The sequence below is a fragment of the Tachypleus tridentatus genome, chromosome 12 (genome assembly GCF_004210375.1).
Source record: "Tachypleus tridentatus isolate NWPU-2018 chromosome 12, ASM421037v1, whole genome shotgun sequence".
NCBI lineage: Eukaryota > Metazoa > Arthropoda > Merostomata > Xiphosura > Limulidae > Tachypleus > Tachypleus tridentatus.
The window spans coordinates 40,491,942-40,510,743 of record NC_134836.1 but is presented as its reverse complement, the minus strand read 5'-3'; the positions used below and the strand labels follow the sequence as shown (position 1 = coordinate 40,510,743).

The 18,802-nt window shown below is 34.1% G+C and overlaps 1 protein-coding gene across 2 annotated transcripts in view; it reads right to left on the bottom strand.

The window, feature by feature from the left end:
- Positions 1 to 18,802, bottom strand: part of LOC143233092 (guanine nucleotide-binding protein G(o) subunit alpha-like) — a 48,830-nt gene that overhangs the window by 25,142 nt on the left and 4,886 nt on the right. For both annotated transcript variants that reach the window (XM_076468987.1, XM_076468988.1), the window contains 2 exons: positions 10,977 to 11,118; positions 948 to 1,108 (listed from right to left, as the gene is read on the bottom strand). In XM_076468987.1, the coding sequence (XP_076325102.1) occupies positions 948 to 1,108; positions 10,977 to 11,118 (303 nt within the window). The remainder of the gene's footprint in view (positions 1 to 947; positions 1,109 to 10,976; positions 11,119 to 18,802) is intronic.

Genomic DNA, 18,802 nt, shown 5'->3' with positions numbered 1-18,802 from the left:
TATTTTTCTCAAGGTCAAGAAGAAAAGTTAAAAAAATTGTTTAACAATTACACCCTCTAACTTAGTTAAAATGTGTATTTAAACAGAGGTTAAAGTTAAAAAAGTTTATGTAAACCTTAAATATAAACTGTTGTATTTTCGCGTAAAGCTATTCGAGGGACATTTGTGACAGATGCTCCTATTCTAGGAAGACTAGAAGGAAGAGAGATAGTATATGTCATTCATCACCAAATTGTGGGCTACCTTTATTTAACGAATAATGTGATTGACCGTAACATTATCACCTGTTTCGATACCACGAACAGCATATTACAAGTCGAGTGCCCCAACCACCAGATCATGTCAAGATCAAAATAAACTCAATCATTTAAGCAACTTACACTCCAATAATATATTGTTCCTACTATTAAGTGTACCTAGGAATATATTAGTTTTACCACTAAAGGAAAAGGTAGACCCAGAATGACCTGGTGGTTAGGTCGCTCAGTGGCCCAAGAGTTGGAGGTGAGTGGTGTTAACACCGATAGATCTTGAGTAATCTTGAGTGTGAAATTCATCATACAAAGTCGTTAAAAGGCTACTCACTCGCATTGGCCAACACTGTAGTTCATCAACCATAAGAGTGTTGCTATAAAACATCTAATACATTTCACCCAAATCTGAGTTTTCTGTATGATAATAGGAGCGCTTTCCTCTCTCAGTGGCACAGCGGCAGGTCTACGGACTACTGCACAAGTAAGCGTGTTTAGGTACCAGTGGTGGGCAGAGCACAGATAGCCTATTGTGTATCTTTGTGCCTAACTTCAAATAAACAAATTAGGAGCGCTGGAAGAGTTTCAGTTAGTCTTGCCTTAATATCGTTTAATAAACATTTAAAAACATTATTCTCAGTTCGTCTACTAAGTATGCTACGATCGAATTCGAAATTGTAGTTTTTCAGAACTCACTATTTGGCACTGTCATTGAGCTGATATTCATTGGATCGACCGAAGCACTCTTGGACTCCTGTATCCATCCACAGTCGTTTCATGGCACCAAGCAGTTCCTCAGAGAAGGGTTCTGTGTCTTCCATACGAGAAACAACTTCGAAAACTAGTTTAGCGTCGACCTGAAAAGAGAATTACAACACTCACTTGTTAAGTTCTTTGAAGAGCATCAAACTTTCATAGATTCTGTAGAAAACTTCGTAAATCAAAAGTTCATCGGATGGCCAAGGAAAGATTCTATGGATATGCCTAATAAATAAAAATATACCTAAATCATTTCTCTTCATTGTTTCCAACCTTTCTTATTCATTCAGATAAATTCTTTTCATGAAATTCAGTGTACATAATCATTTTTAGTAATAACTAACTTATATTGTTAGGTTTAATAAAATGTTTATTAACTTGACTAAATACATACAATATAAAAAAAGAAACCTAATCAGAAAATATCCAAGCTTTTGAATAAAGATGAAACTGAAATGTTGTGATTTCAATTTTAGAGTTGTGATCTTTGAATCTTTTACCGTCGACAGAAGAATAACATTAACTAAATTAGTATGCCTGGTAGTTTGTGCCATGTGGATGCTATAATGTAAGGGTTAGTTACACATTTTATTGATAAATAATATTCCAGTAATTGTTGGTTCATGGTATTGACAAGCTGCCTTCCCTCTAGTCAATCACTTCTACATTAGTGATGGCTAGAGCATATAGCTTTTAAATAGCTTTGCGCTAAATTCAACAGCAGTTGAACCTTAAAAAGGTTTACTCCATTCCAAGAAAAAGGGCTCGGCCTGGCCAGGTGATCAAGGTGCGCGATTCGTAATCTGAAGGTCGCGAGTTTTAATCCCGTCAAACCAAATATGCTCGCCCTTTCAGCCGTGGGGACGTTATAATTTACGGTCAATCCCACTATTCGTTGGCAAAAGAGCAGCCCAAGAGTTGGCGGTGGATTGCGATGACTAGCTGCCTTCCCTGTAGTCTTACACTGCTAAATTAGGGACGGCTAGCGCAGATAGTCCTCGTGTAGCTTTGCGCGAAATTCAAAAACAAACAAATCCATGAGAACATCTGTTGAGTATAGTCATTTTTTATCTTTTATTAAATCTTTAATGTTGTGTGAATTGGATAATATTTTGTTAATGTTAGATTTTATGTGTAAACGAAACTTTCCAATTACAAGCAGGTAAATTATATAAAAAAATAAACCAAAATTTTGCATAAATACTCAGCTAAACTTTCAAATTTCTAAACTCATAGACTTTCAGTTAAGATATACCATACTTTGAAATTAAGATAATTTTGGTTTGTTTTGAGGGAAGGCAATTACTCATCATCACCCACCGCCAACTCTTGGGCTACTCTTATACCAACGAATAGTGACGTTTTAATACATTATAACGCCTCCACGGCTGAGAGGGCGAGCATGCTTGGTGTGACGGAGATTCGAAATTAAGATACACTGAACTTGTAAATACAGATAAAAATCATGTTTCCAAGTAAAATTAATTAGTTTTTCAGTCATAATCCACATAAAGTTTAAAACGGTATTAGCACAGTTTTAAATCAAACACATAAAACGGAATCGGTTAAAACCTTTAAAAATTATTTTCTAAACTTCTGATAAAAGGTAAACTGAATCGTTAAATACAGATAAAACAAAAGTTAGATTTTTACTGTAAAAATAAATCAAACTTTAAAAACATTATTAACTAAATTAATAAACTATAGCGTATTTTCAATTGAATGTTTGATGTAAGAGTTGATCAAAGTTTAATTAAAGATATACCAAATGTTTACAATGAAATGAGCCACTCTTACAAATGTTTGTTAAAATTACAAATCTAAAGAAGTCAAACGTTCAGTAGAATATAAAACGAACTTTTAAATAAAGATAAAAATTTTAAACTTACTAGTCAAATTTTTAATAAAATATAAACTAACGGTTTTAAATCTATTATTAAGTGAAGCGAGCTTTTATTGAAAAGTATTTGAAATTTAAAAAAGAATCCTAGTCTTTTCTAAAGATATTAAACTCGCTTGTAAAACATGTTTGTTTTTGAAACTGTATGAACGTCGAACTTCTACAGAGATTAACCAAAGTGTTTCTTTTTATATGTTAATAATTTCTCTCCTGCTAACGAATCCAAATAGATCAAAACATACAAGAGAAAGAAATGAATGTGGACATATCTAGACGTATTATTGTGTTTGTGTGGACGTCTCTATTTGTGTTACTTCGATCATTGTGTACATCTATATTCCAGTGTTTATGTTTAGTGTGGATTTGTCTAAACATTTTAGTATGTCTGGTGTATCCAATTATTTTATTTCTTGCATGAAGTTGTCAAGGAAATTTTATAACTAAGAAAAATTATCTTCAGCTTCTCTAGATATATTGTTATTTTTAATGAAAGAAGATGCGAACAATCGGAGAATAAGATAAGTAGATAATTAAATAAAGGCTAAGAAAACAATCCGCTTGTTGATAGAATTCGATCATTATGGTTGCCAATGTATTTGTCTTTACGTAAAGTTTCTTCACATTTCTTTCTTGTAATAATGTTACTATAGCATCGTTTTAAAAGTTCATTTTTAAAGATCACATGGTGCTACAACATCACGATCCATGTAGAAGAGCCTTTCTAAAAATAGTTTATTATATTGACAAGTTGCTGTGTTTACTGTACAAAGTCTGATCGGGGCTCGTATTGATCTCACCAACGGTTTTAGCTCCTTGACGTAGCAAAATATTAATAGGACAATGAGCACTTGTCATTCATATGTTGTAGTTCAGATGACCCTTAATTATAGTATTCGAAAACTAAATTCAATGAAAATAAATTTTGTTTTTGTTAATTATACCACAAGTTGTGAAATTTATTCTTTCAGTGAAACATTCGTTCTGATGTATGTATACATACATGTATATGTATGCACCTATAGGTTTCCAAAACAAACTGTACTTGCTATCGAAAATTAACGATAAGTTACGTAAATTCAAAGAAATATATGTATATACATTTATGTTTGTAAAATTATTTTAGGAATATAGGTTTGGGGCTAATTTTTAAGATAACTTTTATTTCTATCTTATTTTACACTAATAGGATATTTTATCGTGATATAGCAGCAGATTGGTGTCTGCCATTTTACGGTCGCAGTGATGTTTTGAGAATATTAATCTGAGAAGGCGGAAAGAGTTAGTTGGGATGCAGAAAAGGAGGGGGGAAGTCTTCCCTTAGAAACTTGTAAAAATGAATCACAAAATCTGTTTCTACTTGGTCGTGGGCTTGAACATAAGTCTATAAAGGGGTGGAGTGCTACTTTTGGAGGAAAACTTGCAGTTATTTCTCTTCACTGTTTGTCAGTCCTCTGCATTGGAAATTGTAGCCATGCAGTTGACAACAAAAAACAGAAATAACGTTTTCGGCTATTCTTCATGACTTTTCTTTACTATCTGAGGTTGTACGTCAAGTCAGACAGAATCATTCATCATCAAGGATCTTCAAAATATTTTATTACATACAAGAATCTCTAAAATATGTTCGTTAAATCAATATTGAGCAGAAAATCAATTAAACAAGTAAGGAGTGAAGAGAAATTCAAATTTCTGTCAACTTCTGGTTTTAAACCAAAATGCCCATCAAGACGACAACGAATTTTGAAGGAAAAAGGGAATAAGAGGCGAAGCCACATTGGAAGATCAAAAGGCATGTTACCTCAGAAAAGTTTGCACTTTGGACTAAAGGTAGTGCATTTTAATGATATCCTAGGGAATGAGAGGCGAAGCAATATTGGAAGGTCAAAAGGCATGTTACCTCAGAAAAGTTTGCAGTTTGGACTAAAGGTAGTGCATTTTAATTATATCCTAGGGAATGAGAGGCGAAGCCATATTGGAAGGTCAAAAGGCATGTTAACTCAGAAAAGTTTGCACTTTGGACTAAAGGTAGTGCATTTTAATGATATCCTTGGCTGTTTAACATCTTTCTAAACAGTTTTTACATACATATATATGTGTTTCCCTTTCGCATATGCGCATGTTAGCGTATTATTTGTTGCATGTTGTGAATTTATTTCCTCTCTGGATTAGTATACGTAAATTAGGTGATCGTGAGCAATACAGTTAGATGTACAGATGATCTCCCAGTTTTCTTTAACACAATTATCATATTATTGTATACTTAAACATTTCTACAAAGTGGAATATTACTTTTCTCGTGTGACAAGACCAAGGTTACGACAAAATTGTTAATTTCATTAGACAACTTTTGTTCCTGTGAGGTGTAGCTTGTATTTACGATTTACGAAACCAACTTAAAATAATATTTCAAGACTCTCAAGTAAAAACGCAGTTATTTAGCCTAACAGCCTTCAGCCAGGCGACGCCTTTTCTACTAAATTAAAGTTTAGAGCCCTTCATCGAATACGCACAATTTGATTTAACCTTCCCTATACATCTAATGACCAATGGAAGACCGAAATAAATGTCTGTTACACATTTCTTACTTTAGAATCCTGTAGCATGGTTTGGTTTGAATTTCTTGCAAAGCTACATCAGGGCTATCTGAGCTAGCCATTCCTAATTTAGTAGTTAAAGACTAGAGGGAATACAGCCAGTCATCACCACCCACAGCCACCTCTTGGGCTACTCTTTTACCAACGAATAGTGAGATTGACCATTCACCTTATAACGCCCCAACGGCTGAAAGGGCAAGCGGTGTTACGGGGATTCGAAGCCGTGACTCTAGAATTAAGAGTCGAGTGCCTTAACCATCTGGCCATGCCGGGCCACAGCCGAAAGTAATTCATAAAGTTAAACATTAAGTGGACTTTTCAAAAACGCTCGGGTTATAGGCTGTTTATTCATTTCTGTTAGGACTTCTTGAACCTACGTGTTGTTCTAACATAATGAAAGTTAAAAAGTCGAAATGTGCGGCATTCAGATTCGAGAAAGCTCACGATAGTAATAACATCCGGACAAATGTAAGAACTTTACATATGACAATTAAAATAATTAACAGGAACTAACGTGACGTAACTAATGGTGTAATGTTACAGTAGCTGTAATAAACATACACACATACTGTTAGTGGTGCACTGCTGTATATAACCTAGGAAATGTATGTACATGCACTAATATATCATTATCAGTAATAAACATGCTCCGCTTCCCAAATGTTTGGGGTATGTGATGGCTCTACTTATTGTGTTTTATTATTTTCGAGTTTTTGCAATTGTTTGGAAAGTAAAAAATAATAATCCGTTTAAAAAGTAAGGGTTGGAATATACGTTTGTAATATCAAAGCAAAATGAGTTTATGAACTTTGGAATTTTCAAAAAATCTCCACGACAAAAATAAATAAATAAATACAGTTATTACTTCTTTGACAAAAATTACTAAAGCCCAGCATGAAATCTTATGGGAGTAATGTTGTGACATGAATTCGTAGGATAAGTGTGTGTAAAAAGTGGCCTGCATATGTGACGTCATAAATGACAATCCCTTTAAGTAGCTAAATGCTACTTATAATATTTTTTATTGTTAAAAATCTACTTAAAATACTAAATTCTTGACTGACGTGATACTTTTAAAAGCGTTAAAAATTTCACGTTATAAACTACAGAATTGAATAATGTTATGTATAATAAAAAACAGCCAATAAGGGACCATTTAATCTTTGAAGAATGACTTTACACATCCACTCACAAATAAAGTAAAAAACTAACACCATAAGATAATTCTTGTATCCTCAGAATCATCACAATGTACCTTCTCTGATCCCCTTCTAATAATTTGAATATCCTAATTTAGACGAGAAGACTAGGACTGTACATATGCTATTCCAAATGTAGCTGTTGTTTCAGCGTAAAGCTACACAACAGACTTGTCTACATTTTGTCTACAGCAACGAATTGAACTCCGGATCTTAGCGTTGCAAGTCCGAAAACTTACCGCTGAGCCACTGGCGGACATATCCCAAATGAGACCTAACTAGTGATTTGTATTTAGAGCTAGCTGCCTCATTTACATTATAATTAACATTTCTATCACTAAATTCTAAACTTCAACTGGTTTTATTAATAGAAGCTCTGTTTCAATAGTTCGAGAGAGTTAACAACCATTACATTAATATCACTTTCTTCTGCTACGATATTACATCGGTTACCATCTATATAACACGTTTATTTGTTTTGAATTTTCTCGCAAAGCTACTCGAGGGCTATCTGCGCTAGCCGTCCCCAATTTTGCAGTGTAAGGCAGCTCGTCATCACCACCCACTATCAACGTTTGGGCTACTCTTTTACCACCGAATAGTGGAATTGACCATCACATTATAACGCCCCCACGACTGAAAGGGCGAACATGTTTGGTGTGGCGGGGATTCGAACCCGTGACCCTCAGATTACGAGTCGAGTGCCTTAATCAACCTGATTAACAAATCTACCCACACTACATATAAAGATAGAAGAAAATTTATGTTGCTTTGTGCAAAAATTATGAAACAAACAAACAGCCTATGTACAAACATTTCTAATAACTTGTTATTATATTCCGTGTAATGTCTACACAATAATTTAAACAACTCAGCTTATTAAGGTATTTCTAAGAATTTACGTACATATTGCTATTAATATTATCATTTTGGACTTGGTAATTGATAATTACCATTCCTGAAAGAGAAGACTTGAGTAAAAAGAGTTGACATTTCAAATTTGATATTCGTTTCACGTGGTTGTTCAAATGCTGGACTTTTCTACGACCGAGTTTTCAGCTATATATAGGGCCTCAAGAGTCTAAATGTAGCAACCACTAATTCCTGACACATACTATACATTTAGTTTGGAATGTAAAATGCTACATCTATTAGCCAGTTGTATATGATTTTGGAATTGTTAGAACTTATTACAAAACGTGATAATTCAAAGTAATTTTACATTCGGGTTTCAAAACAGGTATATTTGCGCTTTTACGAAAATACAAAAAAATGTGTTTTTTTAAATATAAAGTAACTGAAAGATTAAATAAATAAATGATAAAAATGTTAAGCCTAAGCTAAATGTATTTGAAAGCCGTGTTTACATACATACACGTCAGTCTCAAGTCGACGAATTTAATTGCTTGCCAGACATAAACAGCCTGTACTCAATTTTTCTTGTAACAAAAATAATGTAAGTAGATGAGTGTTTGTTTAATATTGGTTTTAAAGTATGATGCTATAAACAGAAATATAAAATGCATTATTCTTTAAATTGCCTACAAATTGTTTCGCTATTTCTTGTTCGAACATACATCACTTACGAAGTTCCGTAGACAGTAAGGCGTAAAATACTAAGAGTAATTTTAAAGATATTACACAAGTATGTACAAAAGTTGAGTAGACTAAAGAAAATGCAAGAAAGTGCACAAGGCTAAAATACAGTTTCATTCTTAGTATGAATGTAAACATACAGGGCTATCTGAGGAACAGCTTTCTTTCTACAATGTATAATGATACAATAAGATTTATTTAAAGAACAATTGACTGATTGATTGATTGATTGATTTAGTGTTTTATGGCACAAAGCAGCGAGGCTATCTGCGCCAGACATTCGGTAAAAATGTAAATAAATAAATAAATAAATGTAGTAATAGACATAAATGGAAATGAAGGTAAAACAAAAAAGTATAAAACCAATGTTGACACCTAGTCTACAATGTTATGATAGAAGGCAGAGTATAAGAAGTTGTAAGGTATTTACTCTAGCAAAAAGGTAATGATCATAACCCACCAGGAAGACTAACAGGTAAGTTCAAGAACCACCGTCAATCACCTGAAGTTGGCCTTTCCAGTCCTGGTTCTGGGTTATGTGTCATAGCAGCTATTATCAAAATGTAAAAGAAAGTAAAAGTTTTAAAAGACACTCCGCAAAATCGTAACAATGAGTAGCCAAATGTCCAGTAAAAGGATAAAGTCAAGTAAATGGAGTAAAATTTGTAGAAGTAATTGAAGATAAAAGCAAAACGGCAATTAAAACAGAAAATGGCGTAAAAACCAATGTTGACATCCAGTCAACAAAGTTGTAAGAACTACCTGTAGCAGAATGGTAATGATCGTAACCCGCCAGGAAGACTAACAAGTAAGTATAAAAACCACCGTCAGTCACCTGAAGTTGGTCTTTCCAGTCCTGGTTCCGGGTTATGAGTCAATATGGCCAGTACTAAAAAGTTAATTAGTAAAAGTGTGAAATGATATGCAGTAAAGTATAATAACAACTCGCCAGGATGACTAACGAGTAGTTCAAACGGATAGTTCAAACAGGAGCGTTAGTCACCTGAAGTTGGCCTTTCCAGTCCTGGTGTCGAGTTATTTAATGTTCTGGCTATTGTCCAATGTCAAATTGAATGAGAGAGATTAAAACTGTAAAAAAGGAACCACAATTAAAAGGTGTAATGAATAAACATGCAACACTTAAATGAGATTAAAAGGTTAATGGCCATTAAAAAATTAAAAACATTATCAAGGTGGACAGAGTCACCATCACCAATAACTCTGTCCAATGTTACAGATTGACCCTGGGAAAAAATATGTTTAAAATATTGCCGTCGTTGAGAATTGTAACGATGGCAAGAAAGTAAAACGTGGCTGATAGTGATTTGAGTGTTACACAAATTACACATTGGTGCATCAGTTCCAGATAAAAGAAAATGATGAGTTAAAAACTGTGACCAATGCGTAGCCTAGTGAGAACAACTTCCTCCTTCCGAACTTTACGGAAGCTAGATGGCCAAAGTCCAATTTTGGGTTTGATTTGAAAAAGTTTGTTGTCACGTTGCTCACTCCAAGTGGACTGCCAGCTGGCACGGAGCCGACCCTTGAAGATAACACCATAGTCCATGTACGGAATAGGCATAGGGGTGATGGTGCTGAAGCAGACATATTTAGCTGCCATGTCTGCAAGCTCGTTCCCGCGAATACCAACATGGCCTGGTATCCAGAAAAACTGGATTGAAGTAGCTGCTAATGAGAAACGGGCCAGTCGGTTACGAATATCAGCGAGAATAGGATGTGAGCCAACGTGTAAAGAACAAAGACATCCATAACTCACAAAGATACAATAACATTTATATAAATAACAAATCTACCCACACTACATATAAAGATAGAAGAAAATTTATGTAAAGAATATATCTGTACATGTATTTAAAGATGTAAATTTTATATAAAGAACAAATCTATAGTATGTGAAGATTAAAAAAGGTTTTCTAAAGAATGAATCTATTCATAATGTGTGAATATAAAATAAGGTTTACCTAAAAAATAAACATGTCCGTAACATGTATATATATATAATCATAAAATATTGAAGCTATAAACCAAAACACATTAACATAATATATCAAGTTAAGGCTATTAAACTTAACTTCATAAAGTTTGAACAATGCAATGGAAGGTACGAGATAATCAGTGACCATTCACATGGATTGAATAAATATTAGTGAACATTTATCGTCATTTAGTTAAGTTCAATAGCCTTAATTAGACATATTATGTTGATTTGTTTTGGTTTATGGCTTGAATATTCCATGATTATAATGTAATTAATCAGAGGTTAGGATTTGCTGTTTTTAACGCAGTCCTTCCTCACGATTTTGTTTATTTATTTAACCTCATTTAGATATAAATTATTAATTTTACTGATATATATATATATATATGTGTATGTAGAAAGGTTTATCTAAAGAACAAATACTTCCATAGTATTTCAAGATTTAAGATTGTTTATTTAAAGAACAAATCTATCTGTAATATATATATATATAGATACAAGAAGGTCTATTAACGTAAAGAACTCTTTTCTTTATGTCTCTAGTATGTAAAGGCATATGAAGGCTTATCTTGCCAAAACAACAGTTTTAACCCTAATATGTAAAGGTATTATCTGTCTATAGAAACATTTTATTCTTATTAAGTAAACATATATGAATGTGTACAGATGGAATCTTGCCTCTCTCTCGTTGTTACCGAAGCTAATTCCTAAATTGGGCATGGCTCGAAGAATGGCTACTATGGACTGTGCAGTGTTGCTGTACACAACAGGCTTGTACTGGCGAAAGTCTTCCTGGGTAAAACCGCTGTCATGGATGATTCTGAAGAGGAACAGGTAAATGTTAGTTCGTAATATAGAAAATCACATATTGATGATAGATTTATTTTGTGGATGTTAACCATTTTTTTTAATAAGCTAGAAACCATTATTAGAATCGAGGGTGGGCGAGAGCAAAACGTCCATCCACCTTTCTGAAAGGTTGGACGTCTTCCACTTATAATTTGTTAAACTCTTGCTTGCATTGTTCTTTGTTCTGGATGGTAGTTTTGGAAGGTTTTAATTTTGCAATTATATTTTCGAATTGGACCACCATAAACAGTCCACTCACTGTTTTATAGGAGCCCAACCATTCCGGAAATGGAAATTTACTGATATAGTATTTCCTTCCAACTCTTATATCAATCACATTTGAATTATTGGTTAAAATGCAAGTTAAACTGGTAACGTGTAATTTTTAAAATTTTAAACCGTGGAACTTGTATGTTTGTTTTGAATCTCGCGCAAAGCTACTCGAGGGCTATCTGTGCTAGCCGTCCCTAATTTAGCAGTGTAAGACTATAGGGAAGGCAGCTAGTCATCAATACCCACCGCCAACTCTTGGGCTACTCTTTTACCAACGAATAGTGGGATTGACCGTCACATTATAACGCCACCACTGCTGAAAGGGCGAGCATGTTTGGTGTGACCGGGGTTCGAACCCGCGACCCTCGAATTATGAGTCGAACGCCTTAACACGCTTGGCCATGCCGAGCTCCCGTGGAACTTCATGGGTATTTATCAACATATGTTAAAAACGTAGCTAATAAATAAAGTAAAATATTTTTGATGATAATAAATACATTTATAACCAAGTAATTCATACATGAAGAGAAAATTCAGGCTTGAACAGAGTATGTGTGTTGCACTGATTTGAACTCTGTTGTTGATAATGTGGTATGCAGCCATACTGTGTTCTCCTACCTATTATAGTAATATAGAATCATTTTATATTATTGATTATTTCCACATTGTCATGGTGGTTCAAGGTATGTTCTAGGTATGTTTATTCTTTTGTTAGATGACGTCATCGCTTATGAGGATATTTCAGTATCATATATTGAACCTGGTTTGAAAAAGTTAAAAGTGGGTTATCCTTTGCTGGCCGAACTATGACGTAAACTGAAACTGTTATATCTACTCAATTCTGTCAAGAGAATGTAGTAATAAGATGATGCCATCCTCTGAACAAAGAAAGCGAGGTTACATTCAAAATCCAGTTTTTTGTTCAGTTCTGCTTAGCTTTCATTGTGACTAGTTCGGCAGATGGAAAGTTTGCGAGCTATTCGCTAATCCGGAAGAAGCGATCGCCTACTCTTCTAAGCAGGTTGCACGTTGTGTTTTTTTATTTTGCATCTAAATAAAGACTTTTCCACAGTCGTTTAAACATGTCTAATCTGTTTATTTGTCATGCAACTTAAAATTAAATCACGTTATAAATTAGAGAACACTTCCCTTATTAAATGCTCGAATCTGCTGCTATTTGTGGATTTGCCTTTTCGATAACTGTCGGAAAGTCTGCGCTACCTGAAAATACCACAATAGTTTTGATCCAATGTAAGCATAAGAGATTTAGGGTTGTGTGTTGCACTTAACATCGCTGGTGATAGCTTGATTCTTAGCTTGACTGACTCAGAGTAGTTATTTAACGAACGCACTTTTCTTTAGGGATTAAGAAATAATTTCATTTTCCTTACTGAAAGTAGAAACGTATTTTAACCTAAAACCCTCAGATCTTAATTAAAAGCACAACTAGTGTTTCTGCTTTAAGTCTTCATAAGGGAAGAAATGAATCTGACAAATTACAATGAACCTCTTCCAAAAGGTAATTCCAATCATAAACTAACTGTTCTTTTAATGGACTAATGCTTTTAAAGCAACAATAGTTGTCGATGACACAGATTTAGTAACTCATTTCGTCTAAGATTATTTAAACCTCTGCTATATTACTATGTCTTTTTTCTTCCAAATAAAACATGATGCATTGTCCAAAATTCAGTTGAGCGTTATAGTGTTTATTGAAACTTAATGCTAGAAATAAATGGTGATTCACTAATAGCTAGAAATAACTGGTAAATAAACAATTCACACCCAACACCGTCAAAAGGAGAGAAAATATGAGAAAACAGACAGCAACTGAAAACAAACGCCAATATGGACATCAATATTTACTTGTTTCAAGGGAAGTTTAAGTGTTATTTATCCACCTTTCTAGAAATACCTGATAAAGAAATTTAACTGCAGCCTCTGTCAGTATGGAAATGGAACAACGTTCGCAATTATTGATTAAACAACTGTTAATGTAAAACGCACGAATGAATATACAAAATTTGCATAGAAACTGCTTATTCATTCTCTAGAGACTTGACGGAATTCTTAGGAAAATGCCTTGGAAATGGTCAATTGAAATGACCAAAATAACTACTAATAAGTTCGAACATCTTGGTAAATGGTAGTATTACAATTCTTTAAAGGTGACCACGAAACATTTGGTAAAGCGCCATTTAATTTAACAAAAAGAAAAGACAAGTAACACTAGGAGGAAGTAACATATCGTTGGTAATACTGGGGCTGTACACTGGTAAGGTGAAAATACTGGGGCTGTACACTGGTAAGGTGAAAATACTGGGGCTGTACACTGGTAAGGTGAAAAATACAGCACGGTTGCGAAATTAGTGTCTTCACGATTATTGTAATGATACAAGAATGACTATTTAGGCCTTGTACTTCCTTCTTCTATCGTCAGCGAGGATGGTCAAGGATAATGTGATTAGGTATCCAGATTTTTACAACAGGTCATAAGCAATGGTCTAACTTCCCATGGGCATAGCGGTATGTCTGTGAACTCAGAACACTAGAAACTCAGAGCACAGATAACCAATTGTATTGTTGTTTTGAATTAAGCACAAAGCTACACAATGAGCTATCTGTGCTCTGCCCACCACGGGTATCGAAATCCGATTTTTAGCGTTGTAAATCCGCAGACATACCGCTGAGCCACTTGGGGGCAACCTATTTTGTAGTTTTGTGCTTAACTTTGTAGTTTGTTTATACAACCGTATGTATACTATGCTCCTGGTGTGTTTCTTTGGATATAAAATTGTTATGGATTAATGTTTTGCTTTTACAAAAATTGTTTTCAGTGATTTAAATAAATGCATCCACTTAAGAATACTGTTCATTACACATTCCACAGTCAATATTATGTTCCCATTTTATACGCTATTCCCAAACGTGTGTAGGTAAATTTTATCATACATAGTTACTAAAATATGAATATTAAAGAAATATTTTTATGAATTTTATTTAATATAATAGTCTTAAATAATCCTCTCTTATCTCGTCAGTACTATTTCAAAATACTCGTTTCAGAACTCCTACAAGAACGCAGATGCAGCGCTGTCTGATACTTCTGTCAAATAAATATCCAATTTCTTACAAACAGATAAATTTATCCGCATCACATCATCATCCTCCACACCGACTCCAGAAACAGTGGGAAAAATGTGCATTCTAGGTTAAGAAAATATTATTAATATGTCTCAAATATGGAAATTTCAAGTCATAATGCCTTACCAAAGATGTTATTATTTCATGGACGTCACTAATTAAATTATAAGTTGGACATAAGTTTTGAACCCTGTATTTTTGGCAGTTAACATTGTAAACCTTACAAAGAGGTTTTCGTAGTGACTTGTATATGAAGGCCTTTTATAAAGTGAAAAGTTAGGGTTAAGGTTTGTATTGTATCACAGACAACTACAATGTAAACAACTGCGAGACAAGTTTGATTTAGGTTAATGCTGTATTTCAGGTTTTACACTCAAGCTTTACCCAAAAGGGTTAATTGCTGTTATTGAAGAACATTAATTACGTGCTAAATTAAGCGTTTTATACTACATCTCAGGCAGATGCAGTAACGCTATTAAAGGGGGTTAATACTGTTACTAGAAAGTCAATATAACCTTACCTAACAGAGCTTACGACAGTTATAGGAAGATTACAAATTATCTGAGAAGTTAGGACTAATACAACACGGTTGGAAATGTTATTGTGACAGTCACCAATCATATGAAGTCGCGGGTGAAACGGGAAGTACCAGAACTATATATTGATAGTGTGATGATACCGAACACTCATAGTGTTTAGGAAGGGTATGTTACAGTTCTTTCTGACGTAAAATATCATACACTTAGACCATAAAGATGTGTTGGATCAGCGAATTAAAATTCACAAAAAAAAGGAAATTTCTCTTATATTTCACTGTAGTACCCCAGTAGACACCCCAATAAAAATCCACAAACGCAAAGATCACTAGAAAAATTATACTTATAATGAAAAAGAATATCCACTTGGAAAAATAACAAAAGCTGTTTTAAGACATATCAATATCAGGTGAACCGTTGCATACCTCACGTAGCTGGAGAATGAAACTGTTTTCATACTAAGTCGCCGAACACAGTACCTATGTATTTCCGTGTTACCGGACTGTTGAAACAGATCTAAGAAACTGTTGTTCTTATATATTAGGAAGATTATGGAAAGTCATCAGGTAGGAGGGGTATTCTTTGGACATGACAGCCTTACGAAGGATCCTTTTGTAATTGGAGACTACACTACGCTGTTATAAAGAAGAATGGTTGAAAGATAGTGTATGATTAAACGTTTTGAGGCTCCAAAGTCGTTTTGAGGCTCCAAAGTCGTTTTGATATAACGCACTGAACCTCTACCAATCTCAAGTGATGGATTAATGAATATCTTACCTCTCAGAGAGCTATAGTGTAACCTAATTACAAAGTCTTATTATTTATACTATCATAACTGCCAAGATACATTGACAACCAAATAAATAAATAAATAATGTAAACAGGTAGCAGTTAATTATTTTAGGATGCTATACAATAACTTACACTTGCTAATTGAACCATAAATAAAAACCTCCACTTTCAAATCCAGTTTAAAGTGCACGCGCGTGCTTGTTTCATTCCTTTACATAGATATTACTGATTTTTTTAAGTATTTAATTAGATTTTATCACATAAAAAATTGATTTAAGATTTCTTAAAAAAGGCTCAAACTCTGTAATTTAAGCTTTGTAATTAATATTTAAAATTATTCACTAACTAGTTAATATCTGTTATGAAGCCCCGCACTATCTCAGCAGTAATTGTGCAGGTTTACGATAATAAATTTCGGGTTTCGATACCTATGATGGGAGGAGAAAAATAGTACATTTGAAACTTCAAAGAACTAACCAGCCACAAAAACACAAGTTTTCAATTTGAGTGCAGGCTGGTTTGTTTTGAATTTCGCGCAAAGCTACACGAGGGCTATCCGCGCTAACCGTCCCTAATTTGACAGTGTAAGACTAGAGGAAAGGGTAGCTAGTCATCACCACCCACCACTAACTCTCTGATTACTCTTTTACTGACGAATAGTTGGGTTAACCGTCATATTCTAACGCCCCCATGGCTGAAAGAGAGAGCACGTTTGGTGTGACGGCGATTCGAACCCGCGACCCTCGGATTACGAGTCGAGTGCCTTAACCACCTGGCCATGCCGGGTCTCTTAATAAGTCAGTAATTGAAAATAAAACTACTTTTCAATTAGATAAACCCGATCCAGGAATAAATATAATGATATTTGGGAGTTTTGGTGTAATCCGTAGTCCATTTTGCTAAAGTAAAAATTGATATAAAAACCCGTTTATTGTGATGAACGGTCTTATAACTGACGAGAAATACTTTAAAATAAAACCAGAGATGACCAAGAGAGACTCAGAAGTTATTTATTTTTTTACTGGTTTGATTATTAATAATTTCAATTTAAAAGTTATTCGACGGCTTCTAAAGGAAACATGATTTAGACGCGAACACTGTATATACACGTTTCTCATACAAAGTAACAATTCTGAATATATACAATCCTATGTTTAGTGGTTTCAACCGTATTATTAATAACTGCAATTTAAAATTGATTTGATGGTTTATAAAAGAAACTCATTTAAGAAACGACACTGTAATTCGTGTTTCTTATGAAAAATGAGAGTTGTTAATATACATGATACTGTGTTTGAATGGTTTCAACTGTAATAATGTTTATTTTAGGTTGAAGTCTTACAAATTCATTGCTGTATCTAGAACTCTAAGGCTTAAATGTAGATGCGATACAGCACCATGTTGCGTCAGAAAAAGCTAACAGCGTAATGAATTTTAATGACATAAAGACTATTACGATTTTCTTAAATCAAGAAATTTATTCAGGAAAAACACGTGAGCAGTCTGTGTGTTTTTTTTTAATTTTCGCCCAAAGCTATACGAGGGCTTTCTGTGCTAACCGTCCCTTATTTAGGGGTGTAAGACTAGAGGGAAGACAGCTAGTCATCAGCTCCTACAGCCAACTCTTGGGCTACTCTTTTACCAACAAATAGTGGGATTGACCGCAACATTCGAACGCTCCCACGGCTGAAAGAGCGAGCATGTTTAATGTGACGGGAATTCGAACCCGCGACCCTTGGATTACGAGTCGAGTACCTTAATCACCTTGCCACGCCATGTCGCAAATATTGAGTTTAGTAAAGCTGTTATCATTGATTGAATAAATAGAGGTGATGACGACAGATATATGGATATTTTACTTATATATTTTAAGATTAAAGGGAATCTTAAGTTATCTAGTTTCGTTAAATGTTAACCGAAACGGATGCGATTCTTCTTTAATTTTGCCCTGGTAACTGAAATTAATGAATTTTAGCGTCGTATCTATTACTAATAACTGAAACTAACCAGATTTTAGCTTCGTGCTTATTACTGGCAATTGAAATTAAAAAAGTTTTAACGCCGTGCTTATTACTGATAATTGAAGTCAATCAGTTTTAACGTCATGCTTATTACTGATAACTGAAATCAATCAGTTTTAACGTCGTGCTTATTACTGATAACTGAAATCAATCAGTTTTAACGTCGTGCTTATTACTCTTATCTATGGTCCTGAATTGTGAAGCCTGAATAACGAATCATGAAAACTGTTTTCTATGGATAAAAACATTGCTTAAGGAACAAGTTAATTAAAACACAGTATTGACCAAAATGTTTTCATACTGTTCAATACTGTGTTATTATTTACATGCATTGATTAGTTATTGAGTAAATGCCCGAATAGTAACAAAAAAAGATAGCGTATATTGGAAAAATGTGTACGAATTGCTGTTCTGGTCTCTATAAGTTGTTCTGAACATTTGTTCTTCAAAACGTACATACGAACTGTTTTCTATAAAAAAAAAAAAAAGTGTGCTTTTGATATAATATTTTTCAAAACAGGTCAACACATTGTTCAGACAGTTTCTCTGTAGTTGGTGTAGAGTCATACCTTGTCATGTGCCAGGAATGATACCAGTTTTAAACAATTTTCCAGATGTTTAGAATTGGTATGAATCAAGCGGATACTACCAGAAGAGTATGGTACCTACAGTGTAGTGTATCCAGATTCCCGAAACGTCATCGGACTGCAAGAAACGTCGTTTCAGCAAAGTCTGCTTGTAGATGCTGATAAAATTCCCGAGATTAATCAATTTAACACGTCAAACCTTACGACAAGAATGGCATGAGCATATTCATTCCAGGGTATTAAAAAAACAGTGAATAGGAAAGTGGTCAAACAATATTTGAAGAATTTGAAGCAAGTCTATC